The sequence below is a fragment of the Pelodiscus sinensis genome, chromosome Z (genome assembly GCF_052426305.1).
Source record: "Pelodiscus sinensis isolate ZL-2025 chromosome Z, ASM5242630v1, whole genome shotgun sequence".
NCBI classification, from domain to species: Eukaryota; Metazoa; Chordata; order Testudines; family Trionychidae; genus Pelodiscus; species Pelodiscus sinensis.
In genome coordinates this window covers 1,810,584-1,837,881 of record NC_143085.1, presented here as the reverse complement: position 1 = coordinate 1,837,881, position 27,298 = coordinate 1,810,584, and the positions used below count along the sequence as shown (strand labels likewise).

At 48.2% G+C, this 27,298-nt stretch overlaps 1 protein-coding gene across 11 annotated transcripts in view; it reads left to right on the top strand.

The window, feature by feature from the left end:
* Positions 1 to 25,282, top strand: part of HORMAD2 (HORMA domain containing 2) — a 58,312-nt gene extending 33,030 nt beyond the window's left edge. For 10 of the 11 annotated variants that reach the window (XR_016348375.1, XR_016348372.1, XR_016348371.1 and 7 more), the window contains one exon: positions 11,899 to 12,502. Coding sequence is in view for 2 of the 11 variants with exons in the window: in XM_089775306.1 (XP_089631432.1) it covers positions 11,899 to 12,003 (105 nt within the window). In the remaining 9 variants the exon portion in view is untranslated. Of the gene's footprint in view, positions 1 to 11,898; positions 12,503 to 24,052 lie in introns of those variants that run through there. The other variant, XM_089775307.1, reaches the window with a different exon arrangement.
* The last annotated feature ends 2,016 nt before the right edge of the window (positions 25,283 to 27,298 follow it).

Here is a 27,298-nt window from a genome sequence, read left to right as displayed (position 1 = left end):
ATAGGAGGTTGGTCGTAAATACGAATGGTCGTAAGTCTATGCGTTTGTAACTCTGGGACCAGCTGTATAGGAGGTTGGTCGTAAATACGAACGGTCGTAAGTGGATGCGTTTGTAACTCGGGCACCAGCTGTATAGGAGGTTGGTCGTAAATATGAATGGTCGTAAGTCGATGCATTTGTAACTTGGAGACCGGCTGTATAGGAGCTTGGTTGTAAATATGAACAGTCATAAGTCTATGCATTCGTAATTTGGGGAGCAGCTGTATAGGAGGTTGGTCGTAAATACGAATGGTCATAAGTCGATGCGTTCGTAACTCAGGGGCCGGCTGTATAGGAGGTTGGTTATAAATACAAACAGTCGTAAGTTTGTAACTTGGGGACTGGCTGTAGGCCATAGCAGTGTTTCTTAAACTTTTTAAGACCGAGGAACACCAAGCAATAATATTTTTTTATGAGGAACACCAAGGATTTTTTTGTTGAGCAAAAAAAAAAAAAGGTTGGGGGGAAAGATATTGAGCAAAAATAAAGGTCACCTGTCTCTTTAAGGGCAACCATTTTGAACTCTGTTGTTCTCTGTGGAACACCTCCAACTGCCTCGTGGAACACACTTCAAGAAACACTGGTCTATAGCATTAACCTTTAAACTTTTGCTTAGAATCATAGAATACTAGGACTGGAAGGGACCTCGAGAGGTCATCGAGTCCAGTCCCCTGCCCTCATGGCAGGACCAAATACTGTCTAGACCATCCCTGATAGACATTTATCTAACCTACTCTTCAATATCTCCAGAGATGGGGATTCCACAACCTCCCTGGGCAATTTATTCCAGTGTTTGACTCCCCTGACAGTTAGGAACTTTTTCCTAATGTCCAACCTCAACCTCCCTTGCTGCAGTTTAAGCCCATTGCTTCTTGTCCTATCCTCAGAGGCCAAGATGAACAAGTTTTCTCCCTCCTCCTTATGACACCCTTTTAGATACCTGAAAACGGCTATCAATTCCCCCCTCAATTTTCTCTTTTCTAAACTAAACAAACCCAATTCTTTCAGCCTTCCTTCATAGGTCATGTTCTCTAGACCTTTCATCATTCTTGTTACTCTTCTCTGGACCCTCTCCAATTTCTCCTCATCTTTCTTGAAATGTGGTGCCCAGAACTGGACACAATACTCCAACTGAAGCCTAACCAGCGCAGAGTCGAACGGAAGAGTGACTTCTCGTGTCTTGCTCACAACACACCTGTGAATGCATCCCAGAATCAGTTAATGCTTATCGGATAATCAATTAATCGACTATGGTATTACATCCCTAATGCACAGTGCTCACTTTCAGTCTGCACACCACGGCAGTGGCAAGGACTTGGGAAGCTGGCTGGAAAAAAAACACAGAGCAGTCGCTCGACCCGATGAAAACGTCTCAAGAATCGCCCCCCCTCAAATCCACCTGCGCGGAACTGATCTGCTTGGCAGCGTTTGATGACTCTTCAGTGCCATTTTTATTGTAAAAAAAAAAACAACATTGTGGAAGATTAGATGTTTGGAGTTTTTAGGTTCATTTAGGGGGAAAATAAATCAGTCACAAGTCAAAAGAAGGAGATTGTCCTGATCAAACCATTGCTAAATTGAGTGAATCATTTTCCATAACCCCACGGGACTTTCCCTTCTTAACGTGCAAGTTGAAAGAGGAGGGAAAACCAAATGACCAGTATAGATTCCACTCGAATCAGAAAGCCAGAGTATCGAGTGAATATTGTGAGTGGAGTATCGCCAGATGTGGTCGAGTGTAGGTGAAATAAGCAAAAGTAATCATTTCATCGGAGTGGGAAGTGAAGAGAAGGCATCCTGTTTTGTAGACAGCTTCCTAGAATTAACAACACTTATTATTACAGGGTTTGTATCATCAGTAAATGTTTTCAGACTTCTCTTGTAGAAGAAAGCTGCGGTTGTTAATGTGGTTACACACTCTAATGACCCAATTTTCATTTATCTTAATACTACTTAAAATGCTCGAGGGATGTAAAGGGGCCTATACAAGCAACGTACACCTAACATGCCTACATCTACGCTGTTGCAAAAAAAAAAAAAGCCACCATGATTCTGGGCTGCATTAATAGGAGTGTTGTGAGCAAGACACGAGAAGTTGTTCTTCCGCTCTACTCTGTGCGGATTACACCTCGGTTGAAGTATTATGTCCGGTTCATGTGACCCCCCCCCCATTTCAAGACAGAGGTGAAGAAATTGAAGAAGGTCCAGAGAAGAGCAGCAAAAATGATGAAAGGGCTAGAGAACATGAGCTAGAAGGGAAGAGTGAAAGAATCGGGCGTGTTTAGTTTGGAAAAGAGAAGACTGAGAGGGGACAGGATAGCAGTTTTCAAGTATCTAAAAGTGTGTTACAAAGAGGAGGGAGGAAAATGGTTCTCCTTCACCTCTGAGGATGGGCTTAAATTGCAGCAGGGGAGGTTGAGGTTGGAGGTTGAGGTTGGACATTAGGAAAAAGTTCCTAACTGTCAGGGTAGTCAAACACTGGAATAAATTGCCCAGGGAGATTATGGAATCTCCATCTCTGGAGATATTCAAGCGTAGGTTAGATAAATATCTATCACACATAGTCTAGACCAGGGTTCTCAACCTTTTTCGGGCCCCGTACCCTCTTGGCTTTTAGTAAACCTTCCTGTACCCCCTATTCAATATGAAAGGAAATAAATTCTAGAATCCACAACTTTTTCCACTATCACTACTACTTTTGGAATAGTTCAATTAGGATAATCTAGTTATTTACCAAATGTTCCCCATACTCCTTGACAAGCTTCTCGTACCCCCTGGGGATACGTGTACCCCAGGTTGGGAACCCCTGGTCTAGATAATACTTGGTCCTGCCATGATGACCTCTTGAGGTCCCTTTCAGTTCTAGTGTTCTGAGATCCTAAAGACATCTACCAGGGATGGTCTAGATGGTGCTTGGTTCTGCCATGAGGGCAAGGGACTGGACTCGATGACCTCTCAAGATCTCTTCCAGTTCTAGTATGCTAGGATTCTGTAGACATCTACCAGCGATGGTCTAGATGGAGCTTGGTACTGCTGTAAGGGCAGGGGACTGGACTCGATGACCTCTTGAGGTCCCTTCCAGTTCTAGGGTTCTGTGATTCTGTAGACATCTCCCAGGGATGGTCTAGATGGGGCTTGGTTCTGCCATGAGGGCAGGAGACTGGACTCGATGACCTCTCAAGTTCTCTTCCAGTTCTAGTGTGCTAGGATTCTGTAGACATTTACCAGGGATGGTCTAGATGGGGCTTGGTCCTGCCATGAGGGCAGGGGACTGGACTCAATGACCTCTTGAGGTCCCTTCCAGTTCTAGTGTTCTGAGATTCTCTAGACATCTGCTAGGGATGGTCTAGACAATGCTTGGTCCTTCCATGAGGGCAGAGGACTGGATTCGATGACCTCTCGAGGTCCCTTCCAGTTCTATGATTCTATAGGCATCTACCAGGGATGGTCTAGACAGTTTATGGTCCTGCCGTGAGGGCAGGGGACTGGACTCGATGACCTCTCGAGGTCCCTTCCAGTTATAGTGTTCTATGATTCTATGCCGGAATGGAGTCGAGGGGGTGTTGGTATAAACCAGGGCCATAAATGCCAGCATCAACATGGCATTGTGGAGTTCCTAGTTTCCCTCCATGCCTGCCGATCAAATTTGACAAGTTAAAAATTGAGGCCAAGATTTTCAAAAGTGACCTTGGGAAACCTCGAGCTTTGGGTGTCCAACTTGAGACCTCTGCGAAGGGTTATTCTATTCTAAAAGCTCGGAGCGCCCACTGTTAGGTGACTAGGCCTCTTCCACCTGTCACAAGTTGTTTATTTATATGTGAGGTTGAGACTGTCTTCTATGATGTACTAGAAGACCTGGCCCGGGGTGCTGGCCTCTCATCAGCGCTGCCCAAGAGCGGAGGGAAAGGACTTAGAAGAAGAGGGAGCCACCTACCGAATTTGGTGATCCTACCACTGAGGAGTTCTTGAACAAACGGGTGCGCAAACAGACACCTCTAAACCGTAAATATAGATCTGTACAGTGAACAGTACAATGAAGCCCCGATCTGGTTTGCTTCATCCATGTCCATCTGTCCTACTGCTACTAATAGAACTAATAAAAGAAAGTTCTTCTTCACACAGCACGTAGTCAACCTGTGGAACTCCTCGCTGGAGGAGGCTGTGAAGGCTAGGACTAGAACAGAATTTAAAGAGAAGCTAGATAATTTCACGGAGGTTAGGTCCATAAAAGGCTATTAGCCAGGGGATAGAAATGGTGTCCCTGGCCTCTAATTGTCAGAGGCTGGAGATGGATGGCACAAGACAAATCGCTTGATCATTGTTTTCAATCCACCCCTCTGGGGCACCTGGTGCTGGCCACCATCGGCAGACAGGCTACTGGGCTAGATAGACCTTTGGTCTGACCCAGGGCAGCCGTTCTTATGTTCTACTAAAAGGCCTTAGAAAAGGATTTTTCAAAGTAGATGAGAGGCCGGCCCGCCATATCTATGCCCCCTATTTGCACTGCGACCCCATTCGAAGGGGGGCACATGATTGTGGCGTGTTTGCTTGCACCTTTTTTGCTCGTACAGCAAGCTGAGCCTTGAGGCGCCTTGGGAACATTTAAACGACAGGCTTTTGTTGACAGAAGTTTTGTCGACAGATACTGTCGACAAAGAGCGTCTAGACTACATCCAGTTCTGTCGTCAAAGCAAGCCGCTTTGTCGACATGACAGTGTAGATGCAAAGGACAGTGTAGATGCAAGAACGCCTTCTGGCGACAGAACTCTGTTGACAAAAGGCGTTATTCCTCATAGAATGAGGTTTACCGCCGTTGACAAAACTGCTGAGTTCTGTCGACGTTTTGTCGACAGAACTCAGCGGCAGTGTAGACGCAGGTATAGTTTTGTCGACAAAAGTCCACTTTTGTCAACAAAACCCTGTAGTCTAGACACACCCCTAGTGTCTCGGGGCATGTATCAATCAGAGCAAAGGCCTTTTTTTAAAAAAATACGGTTTGATTTCAGCCACGTTTTTTTCTGTTTTCCAACAGAAGTTGGGAGCTGCGGTTCCTGGCACGCTTCTGCTACTGCTCCCAGTTAAAATGGGGGTTCTTAGTGACTCAGCTTGTGATCTCTCAGTCATATCTGTGAGAGCAGATTTTTGTGCCCACGGTGGCTACATCTAGACTTCAAGCCTTTTTCGACCGTGGCTTTGTTGACAGATACTCCGTCGAAAAAGAGCATCTAGACTACAATCAGTAGTGTCGAAAAAGCAAGCCGCTTTTTCAAAAGACAGCCTAGGCGCTCTCTTTCGAAAAAGCAGTTTGCATGCAGTCATGCCTTTTTTCAAATCACAACTTTCGAAAAAAGGCGTTATTCCTCGTAAAAGGATGTTTGCCGCTATCGACAAAACGGCCGCGTTCTGTTGACTATCGACAGAACGCGGCGGTAGTGTAGATGCAGGTATCGTTTTTACAACAAAAGCCAACTTCTGTTGAAAAAAACTTGTTGTTTAGATGCATCCGGCGCGTCCCTTACGGGTCTTTGCCTAGATGGGGCTTGTATAAGGATTCCTTGACCATCTTGTGGTCTACGATCTTCCCACCAAAACTGGTTTTAAAGAGCCAGAGAACAAAACACCAATGCAACATGAATGTTTCCCGCGGCAGCTTCTCAGAGAAGGGATGGAAGGAAACATTTCTTTTTATAGCAACATTGTTATCTTCAACGTTTGTTTTCAAAAAAGCTTATCTCGCGTCCTCTTCTCACCGCAGCGCTGTATCTGATGAGAACATCTCTCTCCCGGCCCTGCTTGGGTTACCCAGTCGTTGCATCGAGAAGAAGAGTTGAGTCCACTTTTCCCTTCCTGGTAGGGCCGTGCAGTCAGGAGTCTCTTCGTGATTATCCCATACTTAGCGGGGTCTTGGGTAGGGCCTTGGCTCGTCCCTGCCGGAGTCGTTCCTAAGAACTGATTTCTGGAGCTGGCCTGGTATAGAGTAGAGCAGAGGCTTCTGGGACCACTAGAACAGCTGACCGGCACTCCAGGCCACCAGACCAGCAGCTGGGTTGGGTCCCCTCCTACCATAGAAGCAACTTCAAGTCCCCCTCAGTGTTTGTCCCGAGCGAGGGGGCTGCCCCATACATATCTACAGCACTGCGGGGGGCAGAATATCCTAGACCAGTCCCAAGCGAGGGGGCTGCCCCATACATACCTACAGCACTGCGGGGGTCAGGATATCCTAGACCAGTGTTTCTTAAACTTTTTAAGACCGAGGAACACCAAACATTTTTTTTTATGGGGCACACCGAGGATTTTTTTGTTGAGAAAACAAAAATGCTCCCTAGGGAAAAGCTGTTGAAGAAAAAAAAAAAAGAGGCTTATCCCTTTAAGGGCGGCCATTTTGAATTCTGTTCTCCACAGCACACCTCCAACTACCTCGCAGCACACTAGAACACACTTTAAGACACGCTGTCCTAGACCCTGCACTTCTCTAGGTACGGCCCTACCCGTGACCGAATCTTAACCTTCATTAGTCCTGCCTGGGGTGCAAAAACGAAAGGCGCGTCCAAGCAGCCTGCATGACCCGGAGTGAGGTTTGCTTCCCCGTAAATCTGGTGAGCTTTCGAGCTTTCCTACCACGAGATGTGGGCATCCAGGCGCAGTCCTCTTGAGCAGAATCTGGTTTTACAGAGTTCTGCCGTTCCAGTAGCAGGGCCGGTGCGAGGTTTTTTGCCGCCCCAAGCAAACCCCCCCCCCCTTAATTAAAGAGAATTATCTAGCTTCTCTTTAAACTCTGTTCTAGTCCTAGCCTTCACAGCCTCCTCTGGCGAGGAGTTCCACAGGTTAACGGTGTGCTGTGTGAAGAAGAACTTCCTTTTTTTAGTTTTAAACCTGCTACCCATTCATTTCATTTGGTGTCCTCTAGTTCTTCTATTATGGGAACTAAGAAATCACTTTTCTTTATTCACCCTCTCCACACCACTCGTGATTTTATAGACCTCTATCCTATCCCCCCTCAGTCTCCTCTTTTCTGGCGCATCAAATAAACTCCCTCTCCCCTTTCACTCGCTGCTGGGTCACAACAGCCTTTTCCCTGCCCTGTCCAACCCCTCCCTATGGACAAGCACCCCTCACTCCCAACCCACAGGGGCAGCAGGGTGGAGGGACAGTGCAGAACCAGAGGGGCACGGGGACCGGGGGAAGGAGGGAGACTGGGGTGCGCAGAGCCAGAGGGGTGCGGGGAACAGTGTGGGGGGCACAGATCCAGAGGGGTGCAGGGAAGACGGGCTGCCGGGTGCAGGGATGGAACAGAGCCAGAGGGGCGTAGGGAACTGGGAGAGCAGGGGGACCGGGGAGCAGGGTGCAGGGAACGGGCGGAGTGGAGCCAGGGGGCAGCAAGCCAGGCGGCCGACAGGGAGTGGTCTCTCGCCGGCGAAGGGGGCTGGAGCCACGGCAGGACCAGAGCCGGTGGGGTGGGCAGGCAGTTCCTGGGGACATGCAGCCAGAGCCAAGCTCCTGCGGCCTTTTAAAATCGGCGGGGCGGGGCCGGGGGTGGCTGCTTACCTGGAAATGGGCCGCTCCAAGCATGTGCTTGATTTGCTGGTGCCTAGAGCCGGCCCTGTACCATTAGGCATGTCTGTTAGGGTCTGATACCGGGGGGCAGCCGTGAACAGAGCACCCCTGTATAGCTCAGAGCTAGCTGTGTATTCATACAGCCCCAGGTGCTTCTGGGAGACCCTTGAGCGTTGGAGGGAGGAGGTAAGGAGATCTGGACCGTTTTTCTTCTGACCTGGTTTTTTTTTTTTTCTGTGCAACTTGTCCTTTCTATTCTTTAGTCGCTTAAAAGAGAGAAACCTCAAGGTTAGAGATAAGGTCTGTTTGCTTTCCCGGCTGCGGAAGACGCGCTTATGGGTCAAGATAGCGTTTTCACCACAGTGTGCAAGGGGAAACGACGAGTCACTCGCACTGCTGATGACTTGGCGTAATTTACGGGGGGGGGCAGGAGGACGGCGGGTTTCTGAAAGCACAGGCCTCCGTCTGCTTTCCTTTGCCACGCTTGAATAAATTTCAAAAACGCATAGCCTGGATGCTCCGCTCATGCTGGTGAGAGGGATGACGGAACGAGGAACAACGGTCTCAGGTTACAGTGGGGGAGATCTCGGTTGGATAGCAGGAAAAACTACCCGTAAAATGGGGAGCATAATGCGCACCGATGGATAATGCGCACCTGGACTTTCGAATCTTAGCATAAAGAAAAAAACGGAACTCCTACGTACAATGCGCACCCCATTGTACAGAAAGGGAGGTAGCCTGTTTCTAAAGTCCACAATTTCTTGGTCTCTACTAAACCGGAACACATTTGATTATCCTTAAACCATGTCGGAAGCTACAGGGAAACGTGCGTGCAGCCCGGGGAGCCGGCGGTAGAGTTGGAAACCACCCCTCGCCCCCCCCCAGATAGCTGCCACGTGCCGTGCTGAGCTCGCGCCTGCCGTGGAAACCCTCAGGCGCAGCACTGTTTTAAACTCCCCTTTCCCCCCGCGCCATGCTGCAGCGGAAAAGTTTCTGTGCGGAGGGGAGGGGGAGTTTAAAACTTTAAAAAATAGCTCCTATGTATAATGCGCACCCCGGCTTTGAGCCTAAAAAACTGGGGGGAAAAGTGCGCATTATACTCGAGATTTTACGGTATTTCCCTAGGAGTGTGGGGAAGCACTGGAGTGGGATCCCTAGGGAGGGGGTGGAGTCTCCATCCCTAGAGGTGTTTAAGTCTCGGCTTGACCAAGCCCTGGCTGAGTTGGGATTGGTCCTGTCTTGGGCAGGGGGCTAGACTTGATGACATCCTGAGGTCTCTTCCAGCTCTATGATTCTAAGTCAGTGGGAACAGGCATCAGCCCAGAATTGAACCCTCCAGAACATATCGCGCACAAGGTTCTCTCTAATTTGTTCGGCCCTTGTGCAGAACAAATTTTGTGCGGCGCACCGAGGCATGTGCCAATGTGCACCACCACTCGAGGATCACACACACATGTGACTTATCCATCAGCCACAATGTGACAGTTCTTCCTGCCATGCATTGCGGTCTTAGAGGTGGGCCGCGACCGCATTTCGGCCCAACCTCCCGAATCCTCCCCCCAGGTTTCCCTCGTTACTCCCGACCCTTTTTGGTTTTCTTTTTTGCTCGACAAATTTCCCCCCGGCTTTTTTTTTCTTTTTTGCTCGACAAATTTCCCCCCGGCTTTTTTTTTTTCTTTTTTGCTTGACAAATTTTCCCCCGGCTTTTTTTTTTAAACCATCTGGGAACCCAACAGTCAAGCCGGGCAGTTGCCTGGGGCTGCCGATTGGTTAGGACCGGCCGTGTCCCCAGGAATACGTCCAGCCAAAAATCGGTACCCCTGTGTTCCTCCTTCCTGATGCAAAAACTTCCTGTGGACTTCAGCAGGAGTTTTGCCGGCCTAGGTTTGGTGCTTGGGCAACAGTCTACCTGCCTCACTTTGTGGATCTGGTTTTTGGTCCATGTTTAAATTAAGAAAGGAAGTTGGGCTCTGTGTTTTAGTGACTGTTGGCCTGCTTTGCTAGATAACAACTAGGAGGAAAGAGAAGCACGTTAAAAACACAGGCTGAATCATGGAGCGGGGGTAGAGTTTGGACTCCTTTCACGGTTCCTCTAATCTGTGTGTCTCACATGTTTGAAAGCCCATACAGTCCTAGATGTTACCAATCCCTATTTCAAAGCCACATGGGTTCGATAGAAAGCAATGACGGAGGAATTCTGCAGGGACCGCACCGGGCCAGCTGGTGGCCTTGAATTCATGTTGTCGTGGGAGCAACTTTCAACTCCTGGCTGCCAGGGCTAGATTAGCAAAGCGCGCCCTTTCCGCCTGCAACGAGGAACGATAGCATACGCCGCTGTGAGTGCAAGCAAGAACGTTATTTTGAAACGCACAGCCGAAGTGTTTAGTATGACAGAAAATGAAGGACATATTTGGTCTACACCAATCCCCATGGTATTTCAAATCTAGTATGGTATCCGCCAGAATGTCTACGCTGCAGTTGAATAGCTCTGCAATCCCGATCCCCCCAAATCGGTTCAGCTCATACCAGGGAGCCGCAGGTGTTGAACGGAAATGTAGACGACACACCCTACGTGTCTCCTGCCAAGAACCAGGTGCCGGCTGCCTTTCGTTAAGTCACTGCAGACATAACAAACAAAAAAGTAGCCAATATGACATGCATCTGATGAAGTGGGTCTTTACCCACGAAAGGTCACGATCCAAGACATTTTAGTCAGTCTATAAGGTGCTACGGGACTCTTTGTTGCTTTTGCGGACACAACAGATATCATCTTTTCTACTCTTTGTTTGGCTGGCTAGATGAATATAGTGGCAAGAGGTTTTTTACCCCCAACAGCTAACCTCCACTATTTCTGAAATGAAATGAAAGGAGATGCCTATCTCCTAGAACTGGAAGGGACCTTGAAAGGTCATCAAGTCCAGTCCCCTGCCTTCACAGCAGGACCAAGTACCATCCCCGGCAGATTTTACCCCAGCTCCCTACATGGCCTTCTCAAGTTTGGGTTTTCGTGTCTCATATTTTGCGTAGAAATTGCAGCAAGGGAGGTTGAGTTGGACGTTAGGAAAAACCTCCTAATGGTCCAGGTGGCGAAGCACTGGAATAAATTGCCAAGGAAGCCTGTGGGGTCTCCATCAGTGGAGATATTGAAGAGCAGGTTGGATAGACATCTACCAGGGATGGTCTAGACGGGGCTTGGTCCTGCCAGGTACCTGGACTTCATGACCTCTAGAGGTCCCTTCCAGTTCTAGTGTTCTATGATTCTATAGACATCTGCCAGGGATGGTCTAGATGGTTCTTGGTCCTGTCGTGAGGACGGGACGGGAGGTTGTGGAATCTCCATTGCTGGAGATATTGAAGAGCAGGTTGGACAGACATCTACCAGGGATGGTCTAGATGGTGCTTGGTCCTATTGTGAGGACAGGGGACGGGAGGTTGTGGAATCTCCATTGCTGGAGATATTGAAGAGCAGGTTGGACAGACATCTACCAGGGATGGTCTAGACGGTGCTTGGTCCTGTCGTGAGGACAGGGGACAGGAGGTTGTGGAGTCTGCATCACTGGAGATATTGAAGAGCAGGTTGGACAGACATCTACCAGGGATGGTCTAGACGGTGCTTGGTCCTGTCGTGAGGACAGGGGACGGGAGGCTGTGGAATCTGCATCACTGGAGATATTGAAGAGAAGGTTGGACAGACGTCTACCAGGGATGGTCTAGAACAGGGCTATTCAACATGCCCATTTGTTTGCGGCCTGCGGTGCAATTTGGGTTCACTCGAGACTCAACGTGCAGCCCACAGGCGGGAGCCAAAACAAAAAAGTAGCCAATATGATGGTTTTCTGTTGATATGCGTTTTAGCTGTTAAATTCCTGGATTGTCATTGCTCGTTAAAAGTGCTGTCATATGGGAGGAAATTGTTACAATTTATTCATATTAGCAGAAGTGACTCAAATGAGGCCTACATGTTGTGTAATCTTGCCTTAAGCGTTGTATTCATGCCCGTCAGTGTGAAATAAGTTATTTGCATATATTTGCATCTATATTTGCATATCTATGCAACCACACTCAAGTTGTGGCCCTCGGCATGTGCTGTGAGTATCATTGTGGCCCCCAGGGTGTCCAACATTGAGTAGCCCTGGTCTAGACAGTGCTTGGACTGGACTTGATGCTCTCTCGAGGTCCCTCCCGGTTCTAGTGTTCTAGGATTCTGTGACTCTCGGGTTCGAGGAAATCTAGAAAATCTATGACTCGAGGGTTCCAGAAGCTTGTGCCGTGAACATGACCCCTTTTCTCTGGTGGCTCTTGCAGGAACACCGCCTGGACTTTGCGTTCAGCCAGGAAGAGATGATGGAGCCAAGGAAGAAGAGGAAAGTCAGTGAGCCGGTTCAGCTGCTCCCGGCAGGCAGAAATTGATGGCTGCTGTCACGTATCGGACGTCGGAGAATGTGCGGATTACGATTCTAACAGGCCGTAATGCATTCCCCTAGGGAGGCCTAATCTGCCATCTTTGCATTTAACTTGCTCGACGGGGCACATTTTTACTTAGATTAAAGATCTCTCTTCTGGTTTTAAATTCTTTCTGGCATAGAGATAACAGGCACAGGAACAGATTAGCGATCACAGGGTGGAGGAGAGATACTTGTTTGATGTTCGGAAGTGGAGGACCAGTAATCCTGCTTAGGCCGCTACCCTGGCTTTCGTTCCCATTCTCTGCCCCTCTCCGACCTGGGCTCCAGCCTCAGTGGCCGCATTTCAGGTGCTCGTGTCCGCAGGCAGCCCAAGTGGTATGGTTCAGTGTTTGTCTCCAACTGCATCAAACCAGCAGTTTCCGGAGAACAGTTTTGGTTTGGTTTTTCAAAGGCGCATGTTTCTCTACCTGTGTTGTCGGTAGAAATAAACTAGCTAGACGTTTTATACCCTGTGTCGTTTCTCCTGACTGTGTAAATTGTGTTGCCATCGTTCTAGGATTCATTTCTTTCTAAAACCTCACCCCGCCTCATCCCGAGGGGCGCAAGTTGTGGTGTGCTGTAAACCATGTTTGAAATCCAGCACACTTAAAACGTTAGTCTAATGAAAGGCCTCCCTGGCTACAGTCCAAATCAAATGGATGAGGATAGACTTGAGGTCCATCTAGGATGATCACAGTTGCCCCTTCCAGTGCTGGATAGACTTGACGTCCATCTAGGATGATCACAATTGCCCCTTTGGGTGCTGGATGGACTTGACGTCCATCTAGGATGATCACAATTGCCCCTTCGGGTGCTGGATAGACTTGAGGTCCATCTAGGATGATCACAGTTGCCCCTTCCAGTGCTGGGTAGACTTGACGTCCATCTAGGATGATCACAATTGCCCCTTCCGGTGCTGGATAGACTTGACGTCCATCTAGGATGATCACAATTGCCCCTTCGGGTGCTGGATGGACTTGAGGTCCATCTAGGATGATCACAGTTGCCCCTTCCGGTGCTGGATAAACTTGAGGTCCATCTAGGACAATCACAATTGCCCCTTCCGGTGCTGGATAGACTTGAGGTCCATCTAGGACGATCACAATTGCCCCTTCGGGTGCTGGATGGACTTGAGGTCCATCTAGGATGATCGTAATTGCCCCTTCCGGTGCTGGATAGACTTGAGGTCCATCTAGGACGATCACAATTGCCCCTTCCGGTGCTGGATAGACTGGAGGTCCATCTAGGACGATCACAATTGCCCCTTCCGGTGCTGGGTAGAGTTGAGGTCCATCTAGGATGATCACAGTTGCCCCTTCCGGTGCTGGATAGACTTGCGATCATCCTAGATGGACCTCAATTGCCCCTTCGGGTGCTGAATAGACTTGCGGTCCATCTAGGACGATCACAATTGCCCCTTCGGGTGCTGGATAGACTTGAGGTCCATCTAGGATGATCGGAATTGCCCCTTTGGGTGCTGGATAGACTTGAGGTCCATCTAGGACAATCACTGTTGCCCCTTCCAGTGCTGGATGGACTTGTGGTCCATCTAGGATGATCACAATTGTCCCTTCCGGTGCTGGATAGACTTGCCTGCCAGCCAGTGTATGACAGGTGAGGTGTGAGAGAAAAAATTGGCAGGAGAAGGCTAGTCTCAAATGTAGGGCCCGTTCCTCAGCTTGGTCAAACCAGTGTAGCTCCACAGAAGTCAATGGAAATACTCAGCTAGTGTCAACGGACGTATCTGTCCCATAGTGTTCAGAAGTCGTCCTGTGTACATTGAACAATGGAGATGGGACAGATGCTTGAGGGACCTCATGTGTCCAATCCTTCTCAGAAGACACGCAGTTGTCCATCATTATCAACTAACTCCGGGAGCCACTGCAACCTATTCCAGACATCCAGCCACCTCTTTCAACCTTGGATCGGTCATCGGCAAATCTGTTGGGCACTCTGGTCTGACCAAATTGGCCAGGGGACCCTCATTGAAACCCAGCAAAAGATCTGGTGTTGCTTGACCGGTATGGGGTGTACAGTCAAATCCTAGACTGGAATGTACCTAATGGAGCAAAAGGGCACCTGGCATGGAACAATACTGAATCCTCAACTCATCTCGAGAGCTGGTTGAGTCATGCATGACACATGGGACACAGCTGTCTTTCCACTTCCTTCTGTACAAGATAGGTGGGCCAAACAGTAGCATTGGAAAAGGTTCAGAAAAGGGCAACACAAAAGATTCAGGGTTTGGAACGGGTCCCATATGAAGAGAGAGGAAAAAGACTTGGACTTTTTAGAAAAGAGGAGACTAAGGGCAGGGACAGGCTGGAGGTCTATAAAATCAGGTGTGGAGAAAGTGAAGAAAGAAAAGTTAGTAACTTGTTCCCATCACGTAAGAATGAGGGGTCACCAAATGAAACGAAGAGGCAGCAGGTTTCAGACCAACAAAAAGGAAGTTTTTCTTCACACCGCGCACAGCCAACCTGTGGAACTCCTTGCCGGAGGATGTGCTGAAGACTAGGACTTGAACAGGGTTCAAAAAAGAGCTAGATAAATTCATGGAGGTTAGGTCCATGAAAGGCTATTAGCCAGGGGATAGAAATGGTGTCCCTGGCCTCTGTTTGTCAGAGGCTGGAGATGGATGTCAGAAGACAAATCGCCTGATCATTGTCTTCAGTCTACTCCCTCTGGGGTACCTGGGATTGGCCACTGTCGGCAGACAGGGCACGGAGCTAGATGGACCTTCGGTCTGACCCAGAACTGCCGTTCTTATGTTCTTAGCCTACCAATACCAGGCTGATACTGATACGGCTGCCTAGCCCAAGAGCTATGCCACAATAGAAACTTGACAGATCTGAATTTTTGCTTGGCCTTCTGGATTGTGGCTGTAACTTTGCACCATGTACGTCCAGAAATTAGTTGATTTGCTCACTCACCAAAACACAAACGGGAAAAGAAACTCTCTCCATCATCTCGTTTGTCCCGTTTTGCTTTAAGCACTTTCATCGCCACACTTCACATTAGCCTGGGAACGAGTTTTAGTAACATTTGGACGGGTAAGGCTCACCAATCTGAGCAGAAAATCTAAGTGCATCCTCTATCCCCCGTCACAGTGAATCATAGAATCGTAGAACTGGAAGAGACCTCAGGAGGTCATCAAGTCCAACCCCCTGCCCAAGGCAGAACCAATCCCAACTCAATCAACCCATCCATGGGTTTGTCAAGCCGAGACTTAAACACCTCTAGGGATGGAGACTCCACTACTTCCCTAGGGAACCCATCCCAGAGCTTCCCCACCCTCCTAGTGAAAGAGTTTTTCCTAATATCCAACCTAGACCTCCCCCACCCCCTCGTAACTTGAGACCATTGCTGTTTGTTCTGCCATCCATCACTACTTAGAACAGCCTTTCTCCATCCTCTTTGGAACCTCCCTTCAGGAAGTTGCAGGCTGCTCTCAAATCCCCCCTCACTCTTCTCTTCTGCAGACCAAACAAACCCAAATCCCTCAGCCTCTCCTCGTAGGTCATGCGCTCCAGCCCCCGACTCATTTTGGTCGCTCTCCGCTGGACTCTCTCCAATGCATCCACATCTTTTCTATAGTGGGGGACCCAGAACTGGACACAATACTCCAGATGTGGCCTCACCAGTGCCGAATCAAGGGGGAAAATCACTTCTCTAGATCTGCTAGCAATGCTCCTCCTAATGTACCCTAATATGCCATTCACCCTCTTGGCTACAAGGGCGCTCTGTTGACTCCTATTCAGCTTCTCATCTACCGTAACCCCCAGGTCCTTTCCTGCAGAACTGCTACTTAGCCAGTCGGTCCCCATCCTGTAACGATGCTTGGGATTCTTCCGTCTCAACTGCAGGACTCTGCACTTTTCCTTGTTGAACCTCATCCGATTTCTTAGAAATGCAGTGGAACCATATGATTTCCCCTCTTGAGGGCCCACAAGCGATCGACAGCAACCACATCTTAACTCAGGAAATGAAATAGAAAACAATTTTATTGCTAAAGGGAAGATAATGATAATCACCACAATGAATATGGCAGCAAGAACACAGATTATCTGAATACCTTCCCCAGATGTCATTAACACAATCAAATTAATACTTAAGTATACAAAGAGTCGAAGGAAATGCAGTGCAAGAGGTTGACCAGTTGGTATAGTTGGGGGGTGTTATCAGCAAGAATGGGAAAACTGAAGAGGACATCAATGCGAGAATACGAAAGGCACAACAAGCCTTTGCCATACCACGACCAGTCTGGGCAACAAGAGCCATTTCAACAACTACGCATTTGCACTTCCGATGTGAAATCAGTGCTGCTGTATGGTTCGGAGGTGTGGCGCATGGTCCAGAGCAAGATAATTCAGATGTTTGTCAATAAATGCCTTAAACACATTCTCCGGTAATACGATAGAATGCAAAATCGAAACTTTGTGGGCCGAAACAAATCAGAAACCAATTGAGGTCCAGATTAAGACGAGAAGATGGCGATGAGCAGGCCACATCCTGCATAAGGACTGTGAGGAATGTATCATGAGACAAGCATTAGAATGGAATCCAAAGGGAAAGAGGAAAACAGGGCGTCCCAAACAGACATGGCAGCAAAGCTTCCTGGACGAAGTAAAAGCAGATGGTTTAACGTGGGATCAAATCAAGACTAGTTGTCCAGTTCCGGGCCCCCCACTATAGAAAGGATGTGGACGCATTGGAGAGGAATCGAATCAAGACTAGTTGTCCAGTTCCGGGCCCCCCGCTATAGAAAGGATGTGGATGCGTTGGAGAGGGATCAAATCAAGACTAGTCCAGTTCCGGGCCCCCCGCTATAGAAAGGATGTGGACGCGTTGGAGAGGGATCGAATCGAGACTAGTTGTCCAGTTCTGGGCCCCCCACTATAGAAAGGATATGGACGCATTGGAGAGGAATCGAATCGAGACTAGTTGTCCAGTTCCGGGCCCCCCGCTATAGAAAGGATGTGGACGCGTTGGAGAGGGATCGAATTGAGACTAGTTGTCCAGTTCCGGGCTCCCTGCTATAGAAAGAATGTGGACGCGTTGGAGAGGGATAGAATTGAGACTAGTTGTCCAGTTCCGGGCTCCCCGCTATAGAAAGGATGTGGACGCATTGGAGAGGGATCAAATCAAGACTAGCTGTCCAGTTTTGGGCCCCCCACTATAGAAAGGATGTGGACGCATTGGAGAAAAGGGTGACCAAAATGATTCGGGGGCTGGAGCACGTGACCTCTGAGGAGAGACTGACGGAGTTGGTTTTGTTTAGTCTGCAGAAGCGAAGAGTGAGGGGGGATTTGAGAGCAGCCTTCAACTTCCTGAAGGGAGGTTCCAAAGAGGCTGGAGAGAGGCTGTTCTCAGTGGTGACAGATGGCAGAACAAGGAGCAATGGGCTCAAGTTGCGGTGGGAGAGGTTCAGGTTGGATATTAGGAAAAACGATTTCACTAGGCGGGTGGGGAAGTACTGGAATGGGTTACCTAGGGAGGGCGTGGAATCTCCATCCCTAGAGGTGTTTAAGTCTCGGCTTGACAAAGCCCTGGCTGGGTTGATTGAGTTGGGTTGGTCCTGCCTTAGGCAGGGGGCTGGACTTGATGTCTCCTGAGGTCTCTTTCAGCTCTAGGATTCTATGACTATCGCTAAGGATCGCAAGAGATGGAGAATAACTGGAGGCTCTTTGCTCCATGAAGAGCCCAAAGGACAAATAGATAGATACAAAGAGTCAGCATTTAAGATTATTTTCTACCCACAAGATCTTAATATCCCCCAAGACCGGGCAGGAAGAACCAGCCTTCCTTCTCCTGAAAAGCCTTGGAGCAAGTGGTAGTGACATTCCTAAAAGCAAACGTTAGCAAAACAGCAATAAGAAAATAGAATCAATCTAAGTATTTGGTTTTTGACCTGACAAGATAAAAGCAACACAACACTCCGGAGCGGGCACTAACAGCAACCGCTGAAGCAGCAACCACAATCTCCTCGATCTCTAGACCTAACTACCCCTTTTGGTGCCGAAATGTCTCGGATGTTCAACCCCATGTCCATAATTGGGTGTGTTACCCTGAGATTGCTGAGGGTGCCATCTCTAATCAGAAGAAATATTTGGGGAACTCATGAATATGCATCAGATATGATTGAGGCTTTCTTGGATGGCTGCTCAGGGCGGCGAAGAAAAAGCAGGAGCTTGCTGTCGGGGCTCGGACATCTGGTGATTGCTGCACAGGAAATTCGAAATGACAGTTATTGCCAAACTAGCAGATTTTCTTGCCGATTCTGAGCAAAATTAAGAAAAAGGGCCTATTGCACCAACCACAAAACTTGCCTCATACATGTTATGGAAAATAACAAGAAAAATACCAACTATTCACTAACTACCATACTTCTGCTATAAGCCATCATACAGAAAATTAATTCTGTGGGCACCTTGCTTTACCAGCCGATGCTAATCTATATATTAAAAAACAAAAATAAACCAACTATCAATTAGTAAGCTAAAATAGGACAGGTATCATCTGGGGGTGTGTCTAGACTACAGGGTTTTGTCGACAAAAGTGGACTTTTGTCGACAAAACTATACCTGCGTCTACACTACCACCGAGTTCTGTCGACATAACGTCGGCAGAACTCTGCAGTTTTGTCGACGGTGGTAAACCTCATTCGATGAGGAATAACGCCTTTTGTCGAGAGAGTTCTGTTGCCAGAAGGCGTTGTTGTGTCTACACTGTCCTTTGCGTCTACACTCTCATGTCGACAAAGCGGCTTACTTTGTCAACAGAACTGGCTGTAGTCTAGACGCGCTTTGTCGACAAAACTTCTGTCGACAAAAGCCTATAGTCTAGACGTACCCTAATAGGCTACAAACGGAGTAAGTTATTTCTCTCCTTCAGGATTTAGAATATTGTTTCCACCAGTGCGTGTCAACTTGGCAGTTTTGAATTGAATGGTAGTAGAATCAAACTCCTCGTCTGTTCAGTGGTTGGCCCAGAAACGAGTCAAGGGGCTGTGTTTTGGTTATGTGGGAACTTCCCTGCAACAAACCTGAGATTGTGACCCATTACTTGCTTTCACACACGCGCCTTGTAGGGTTACCACATGGTTTCAACAAAAATACCGGACACACTTGATAAAAATGTGTCGACCAAATAGACATGATATGGGAAATTTATTGACGACAATCTACATTACATCGTATATTTTACATTAGCTTGTGCAGCTTTTATCAATTTTTTACCTTTCGAAAACTCATCGTTTGCTTCCAAACAAGTGAAAGGTATATTTCAAAACCCACAAAGTTGACTTCTTACTGACTCAACACTCAATATGTTGCATTCATCGGTGCATAGATTACCCATGACACTAAAAATTCTTTCCACACTAGCATTTGACACAGGAATTGAAACAAAATATCGAACCAGTTTTAATACATTTGGAGCAGCAGGTTCTTTGCTGAAAAAATATTCCTTACCTTAAAAGAGCATGGCGAGATATGAGAAAGATGAACGCTAGATGAAGGACAACACTGTCGCAAATCATACATTTATAAAGGAAAATATTCAGCACTACTGCGTAGTTGCATACTTCCTGGCTGGTAGACACGCTCACACAACATGAGTGTGTCTACCAGCCAGGCAGTACGCAACTATGTATTGATACGTGTATCCAAGCGGCGAATTGGCACAGTACTGCATAGTGCAGGCCTGGAAAGAGAATACTCGTGCACAAGTCACGTCATAACTGGATAATAATAAAACTTACTTAATTTAAAATACCGAACATTTCTATGTCCAGTATTTTCTCAATTTGTTTCCTGGACTGAAAGCTCAAATACCGGACTGTCTGATTCAAAACCGGACACCTGGCAACCCTAGGAGCCTAAGCAGTTGGTACTTACTTTTGGTCCCTGCAGATCTAAGCTAACCCAGCTTTGGTGAACTTTCACGGTGTTTTCTGATTCACGTTTTCCCCGCAAACCACTGATAACCATTTGTGACGGCGTGTCAGGAAGCTCCCCGACCCTGCACCCCTGTCCGCAGCAAGATGTGACTCCACCGGCTTGCTTTGTCGACAGAACTGGATGTAGTCTAGACGCTCTTTTTCGACATAAGCTTTGTCGACAGTATCTGTCGACAAAACTTCTGTCGACAAAACCCTGTAGTCTAGACGTACCCTGGCTGTCAACCTCATTCTATGAGGAATAATGCCTTTTGTCAACAGAGTTCTGTCACCAGAAGGCATTATTGCATCTGCACTGTCCTTTGTGCCTACACTGTCATGTCAACCAATCGGCTTGCTTTACTTCTATCGAGAAAAGCCTGTAGTCTAGACGTACCCGGTTAGTCTGCTTCCTCCATGCTTCCCTACGCTCTCATTAACCCTTTTCCAAGCCACACCCTTCCTTTGTTCCAACCCCTTCCCTGATCAGGTGAGAACACGTTGGGCTATGGTCTACGTGATATGAGGGTCCTCCGGGGCTGGCACTGCTTACAGATAGAGGCCTGTAGGGGGTCATCCACAGCCCACATCCCTAGTCTAGTGATCAGTGAATTCCCAACCAGAGTGTGCCCGGGGCCACTAGCGTAGACAGCCCCCAACTACAGCACACCATCCAAAACTAGAAAAATGTCGGTTGCAGTTATCCAAACCATTGGCGTGTCTCTTTTCAGGCATTAGAAATTCCGTCATGCCAGTTGGCATTACAAGCTCTTTTCTCTTGGGATTGTTTCAACCATATTTCGAGTGAACTGATAACTGAGGTGAGCATGTTACACGTTAGCCGGCATCCACCGGGACACACCCTGCCATAAAACAAGGCACTCCGCCGTAGAAGGACCACCATTTTTAGGACACTAAACGACCTTGGAACAGTTTTCTTTGGTCTCTCTTGGGCAACATTTGATAACGCTCAGATGTGAACGTGCAGTAGAGGAGACTACTACCCTGTAAGCCAGAACACAAGAAAACGTAACTACTGTGCTCGTAAAACTGAGTAATTCAGAGACTCATCAACAACACCTTCGCTTTCCCAGAGATACAACGTTGAGTGAATGGTACAACCCCAATTATTTTAAAAACCCCAAATTGTTGGGAAAGTGCAGGAGGGTGAAAGCGAATGTTTCCTACAGAGCTTTCAGAAAGCTAGTGAGTAGTGGTAACCCTTTTTGGTCTAGCGTGACCACAGGCCTTTTAACCAAGTGCCGGTGGAAATCCTACACCTGTGAGTTGTTCTGAGTCATCGCTGTTTCTAGAAACCGCTCTCGAATGCAGGTACCGTGTAACAAGAAACAGCTCCGTGCGACCAAGCCAGGAAGCCAAACAGAATATGATTAACAGGTTCTCAAACCACATCCTTACAGACGATGGACCGTTAGCAGCCCATACTAAAATACACCTACCTGCAACATCACCAAATTGACTTTCAGCAGGTAGAAACATGCGGGGTTTTGACTGAAAATGGATGATTTTTTTAGGGATTTCCACAGTCTCGTGGGAGCTAGTCTGAAAAAAAACAAGAAAAAAACCCCAACTCTAGTCTGATTGCTTCAGGCTTTCAAAATAGACCGGCAAGAAGAAATGAAACTTAACTCCTGTAGATACAAGAAGCTGATATTTTAGATTCTAGGCATGAGATCTTGCTCGCGTTGAAGTGAACAGGAGAAAAAAAGTTTGCCCATTGATTTGAATGGGAATTTGACATCTCCTTATTACCGAACACAGCGCTGTCATAGGGAGCAGTTTAAACCAGATTTCCATAGTGCTGGGGTAATTCGTTACTGGAGTAATTAGTAACTCCTACCCCTGGAGCAGAGAAGCAGCTACCACCAGCTTCTCCAAGGTAGGCAGTCTAAGGTACCTCCTCTCCTTTCCATTGTGGAACATATAGGCTACATCTACACTGGCACCCTTTTCTGGAAATGCTTATAACGGAAAACTTTTCCGTTATAAGCATTTTCTGAAAAAGCGCGTCTACATTGGCAGGAAATGTACATTCCAAGAAACCAGCCACAGATCCCAGGTCGATTTATACTCTGGATCTTACCCACAAGACCACGCTGAGCCAATCCTTTAGCATCTAAAATCTAAGGCTACGTCTACACTGGCATGATTTTCCGGAAATGTTTTTAATGGAAAAGTTTTCCGTTAAAAGCATTTGCAGAAAATCGCGTCTAGATTGGCAGGACACTTTTCCGCAAAAGCACTTTTTGTGGAAAAGCGTCCGTGGCCAATCTAGATGCGCTTTTCCGCAAAAAAGCCCCGATCATCATTTTCACGATTGGGGCTTTTTTACGGAAAAGAAATCTGTGCTGTCTACACTGGCCCTTTTCTGGAACAGTTTTCCGGAAAAGGACTTTTGCCCGAACGGGAGCAGCATAGTTTTTCCGGAAAAACACTGACGATTTTACATTAGATCGTCAGTGCTTTTCCGGAAATTCAAGGGGCCAGTGTAGACAGCTGGCAAGTTATTCCAGAAAAGCGGCTGATTTTTCGGAATAAGTGGCCAATGTAGACACAGCCGTGGAGCAGTGGTTCCCAAACTTTTTCTCGTCACACCCCCCTTTTTGATTTTTGAAAAACCCTCCCCCCCATAGCAGCAAAACTTATTGAGCAAAAAAAAGAAAAAAGGAACTCAACATGGCAGCAAAACTCACACCCCCTCTGGAATTTCTTCACGCCCCCCAGTTTGGGAACCCATGATCTAGACGACATTGAAGGATTCCTCTAGATTTGCGTGAATGCGAACGAGATCAGAGTTCCCCTCCAGAATCATAGCATTCTAGGGATGGAAGAGACTTCAAGGGGTCATCAAGTCCAGCCCCCTGCCCAAAGCAGGACCAACTCGATCATCCCAGTCAAGGCTTGGTCAAGCCGGGACTTCAAAACCTCTAGGGAACCCTAACCCATTCCACCCCCTCCGTAGGGAACCCATCCCAGTGCTTCTCCACCCGCCTCGGGAAATAGTTTGTCCTAATCTCCAACCTAGACCTCCCCCACCACAACCTGAGCCCATTGCTCCTTGTTCTACCATCTCAAAATGAGTCTGTGGCAGGCTTCCCTAATGTAAACGTTCTATCTCCATTTAGGTCTTTGCCCACGAAAACTTATGCTCCAATAAATCTGTTAGTCTATAATAGTGTTTCTTAAACTGTGTTCCGCGGCACACCGGTGTGCCACGAGGCAGTCGGAGGTGTGCCACGGAGAACAACGGAGTTCAAAATGGCCGTCCTTAAAGGGGCAGGTGACTTTTTTTTTTTTTGCTCAATAACTTCCCCCCCAACCCCCCTTTTTTTTGTTCAGCAAAAAATCCTCGGCATTCCTCATAAAACAAAATCGTTTGGTGTTCCTCAGTCTTAAAAAGTTTAAGAAACACTGCTCTATAAGGTTGCTTTTGCAGATTCAGACTAACACACCTAACTCTCTGATACAGCCTCTTTCTGACTTACAAACCAGTTACGGACCATGCAATTGGTCGTAACTCGGTTTGTTCATAAGTCGGACCCCATAGAGTTATACGTGACCGTGCTGTTCGTAAGTGTAGATCGCGTTTGTAACTCGGGGTCCGCCATTTACGACAGCTACGGTTGTAACCGCGTAATTCAACCATTCGCAACTCGGGGGCCGGCTGTATTTGTGTGGGTAAAGTTTCCCTGGGCATTGATAGTGTCCTATGGAGTTGATTTGGAGTCCAGCAAACCATATGGCATTCTCTAAATATCCTTTCTGGAGACTCATTGCTTTAATGCTAGATAATCAGATTTTGTCGTGACTACAGCTAGCATGTATGAAGACCCCCCGAGGATCTGCCCCCAGGTGCACATACAGTCAGACTGCTGTGGTTTACACGAGTAGCTTAATTTGCTCTCATGCCATTTTCTTTTCATGACCCTCAGGTGTTTTATGGGAGGGGTTGGGCGTGCCGGTGAAAGTCTAGGCTTGTCAACAGGAAACCAAAGTCTTTGGTGCAGGGAAGTTGCCTCAAATCTCGCACACACTTTCTCTCTCTCACTCACAGGCCCCGAGGAAAACTGCTGAAAACATGCAAAGGAAAATAATACCCACAAGATAGAATGCTGGCCTTCACAATTCAGCTGTTCTCCGCCTAGACCTGTGACGGGTGCCTTTGCTGTGAACATCTGGTCGCCTCAAGTCTCCAGAGCCAGCGGTACTAAATTAAAGCTCCTTTGCCATCCGGAAGAGCAGGGAGCGGCTACCGAAAAGATTTCCTTGTGTCTTTTCGTGGGAAAGGTCGGGCCTGCTCTGACCGGCGGGATCGGACAATGATGGAGGGGTCAGGTGTGCCAAACACGCACCCTATAAAATGAGGCCTGAGGCCACGAGCAAGAGAGAAAGAGATGGAGGTGGCCAAGCCTTATGTCCACCATGCAAGAACCACTGCCCCCTTGGTGGAGGAAAATGGCAAAAAGTTCGCTTGGACCAAGCTCACCTGTGAAATAAGGTTGGCCCGAACTAGAAGGACCTCCCAGGGAGACCAAACAATGACAACAACCCCAGACAGAGGTCTGCGAAGATCCCTGGCCAACTGGGGGTGGTCGAAAACTCTCGGGTAGAGGGACCAGATCAAAAGGAGCAAAGATTCAAAAAGCTGGAGGGAGAAGACCTATTTCTACCTATCTCATAGAACTGGAAGGGACCTTGAGAGGTCATCGAGTCCAGTCCCGTGGCCTCACAGAAGGACCAAGTCCCATCTCAACCATCCCTAGTAGATTTCTACTGAATCACAGAATCATAGCGCGCTCGAACTGGAAGAGACCTCGAGAGGTCATCGAGTCCCATCCCCTGCCCTCACGGCAGAACCAAGGCCCATCTAGACCATCCCTGGTAGATGTCTACAGAATCCTAGGACACTAGAACGGGAAGGGACCTCGAGAGGTCGGCGAATCCAATCCCCTGCCCTCACGGCAAGACCAAGCCCCATCTAGACCATCCCTGGTAGATGTCTACAGAATCACAGAACACTAGAACTGGAAGGAACCTTGAGAGGTCATTGAGTCCCATCCCCTGCTCTCACGGCAGAACCAAGCACCATCTAGACCATCCCTGATGGAGGTCTATCCAACCTGCTTTTAGTCACGCCCCATCGGGCTGGCATTCTTGAAGTCTTTATGGTCAATGTCTCCTACATCAAAGCCTTGGTTACTCTCTCCAAAGCTCTCATACACCCAAATGCATTTTTTTGGCCGGGTGAGTAAATACAGTTAGGCTATGTCTACACTTGTGGCTTCTTGCATGCGAAATATGCAAATGAGGCTATGTGTGGAATATCGCCGAGCCTCATTTGCATGCCTAATGAGCCGCCATTTTTGCAGAAGAGGCGCTTGCGCCAGAAGGAGCTGTTTACACTGCCCCTTCTCACGCAAGAAAACCCCTCTTGCGCAATGCCGTTACGCCGATTACTTTCCAGGAAGAACGGCATTGCGCAAGAGGGTTTTTCTTGCACGAGAAGGGGCAGTGTAGACAGCTCCTTCTGGCGCAAAAGCCTCTTCTGCAAAAATGGTGGCTCATTAGGTATGCAAATGAGGCTCGGCGATATGCCACGCTTAGCCTCATTCGCATATTTCTCACACAAGAAGCCACGAGTGTAGACATACCCTTATGGTCCAGGTGGTGTGTGGGTCTCAGTTGGTACTTCTTCCATGACCTGTTACCAAGGCTGTTTCATGTCTCATGTATGAGTATACTCCACGTCTACACTGGCAGCTTCTTGCGGAAGAACAGTTGTTCTTCCGCAAAAACTTGCCGGCTGTCTACACTGCATGGGCGTTCTTCCAGAATTAAATTTACAGTACAGTATCGGAAAACAGGGCTTCTTCCGGAAACGTTATTCCTCTCCCCACAAGGAATCCTAGAATACTAGGACTGGAAGGGACCTTGAGAGGTCATTGAGTCCAGTCCCCTGCCCCCATGGCAGGACCAAATACTGTCTAGACCATCCCTGATAGACATTTCTCTAACCTACTCTTCAATATCTCCAGATTTGGGGATTCCACAACCTCCCTGGGCAATTTATTCCCGTGTTTGACCCCCCTGACAGTTAGGAACTTTTTCCTAATGTCCAACCTCTAAGCCCTCTTGCACAAGACCTCTTCCGCAAGAGGGCAGTGTGGACAGGCAACATGAATTTCTTGCAGAAGAAGCCTCTATGGTTAAAATGGCCATCAGAGCTTTCTTGAGCATAGTCTATGCTACTATGGATGCTCTTGCGCCAAAGCACAGGGCAGCGTGGACGCGCTCTTGTGAAAGAGATTTTGCACAAGAGCTCTTCCTCGAAAGAGGGGGCCTGGGGATGCCTGGCTGTAGGGGAGGGGTGGGTGCATTGGGGGTATTTTATAAAAAACCCAAAAGGCTGAGAATCACTGCTCTACCTCACCGCCAGCGCCCCCTGCAGCTCGCTCCCGGCGGCGCCGAGGGAAGCTAGCTCCCAGCCCCGCCCCTTCTGTCTGAGGCCACGCCCCTTCGGGGGCGCAGGCCGGCCCCTTCCCCTCCTTGTCCGGCGTGCCTGTCAGATCCCCAAAGCAACCCTCTGGACACAAAGATGGGAGGGAGTAAATACCCCTCTCTACTCAGGCCAAAGCCCGCCGAAGCATGGACATTCTCTTCAAGGGTGCCCCCTTGTCGGAGATGTGGGGGGGCTGGGCCATCTCCTGCCCCCGAAAAGGGCCGTCGAGGGGCCCAACCGCCTGCCCCGAGCAACCCACCCGGCCAGCTCACAGGAAAACGCAGGCAGGTCCGCAGACCACAAACCAGTCCACTGCGCAAGGCGGAGGATACAGAAACCGCCAGGCACAGTGGCTAGAAAATGAGGCCTCAGGAAACGACGGTTCAGTTGCTGCGTCTAACTCCTGTGAGGGACTTCGGCACATCCCCTTCCTTCGCAGAGATCGTGACCTCGTTACAAAGCATGGGGGCAGCTACGGGGCTGGGAGAGACTTGCTCTTATGCAACGCGGAAGCAGGAATTCCTTTGGCTGCTCTCCCCGCTCAATCAAACGCTAGACCGCTGTGTCTCAACTTTTTTCTTTTTATAAAGAACCCTGTTTTCGGCAAGTAAAAAAATTAGAAGTACCCCCTGTAGCAACTGTTTTCAAACACGTTTGTTTCAACAACAGCATCGGAGCCATGTTTGGGTATGAAAAGTATAAAGATAATAAAGCGCTGGAAAACAGAACAACAATTCCGTTTCCCCCGATTTCAGTTGGGTTGACGTACTCCCTGCGGCGTAGTGGGGGGGCTGTCTGCTC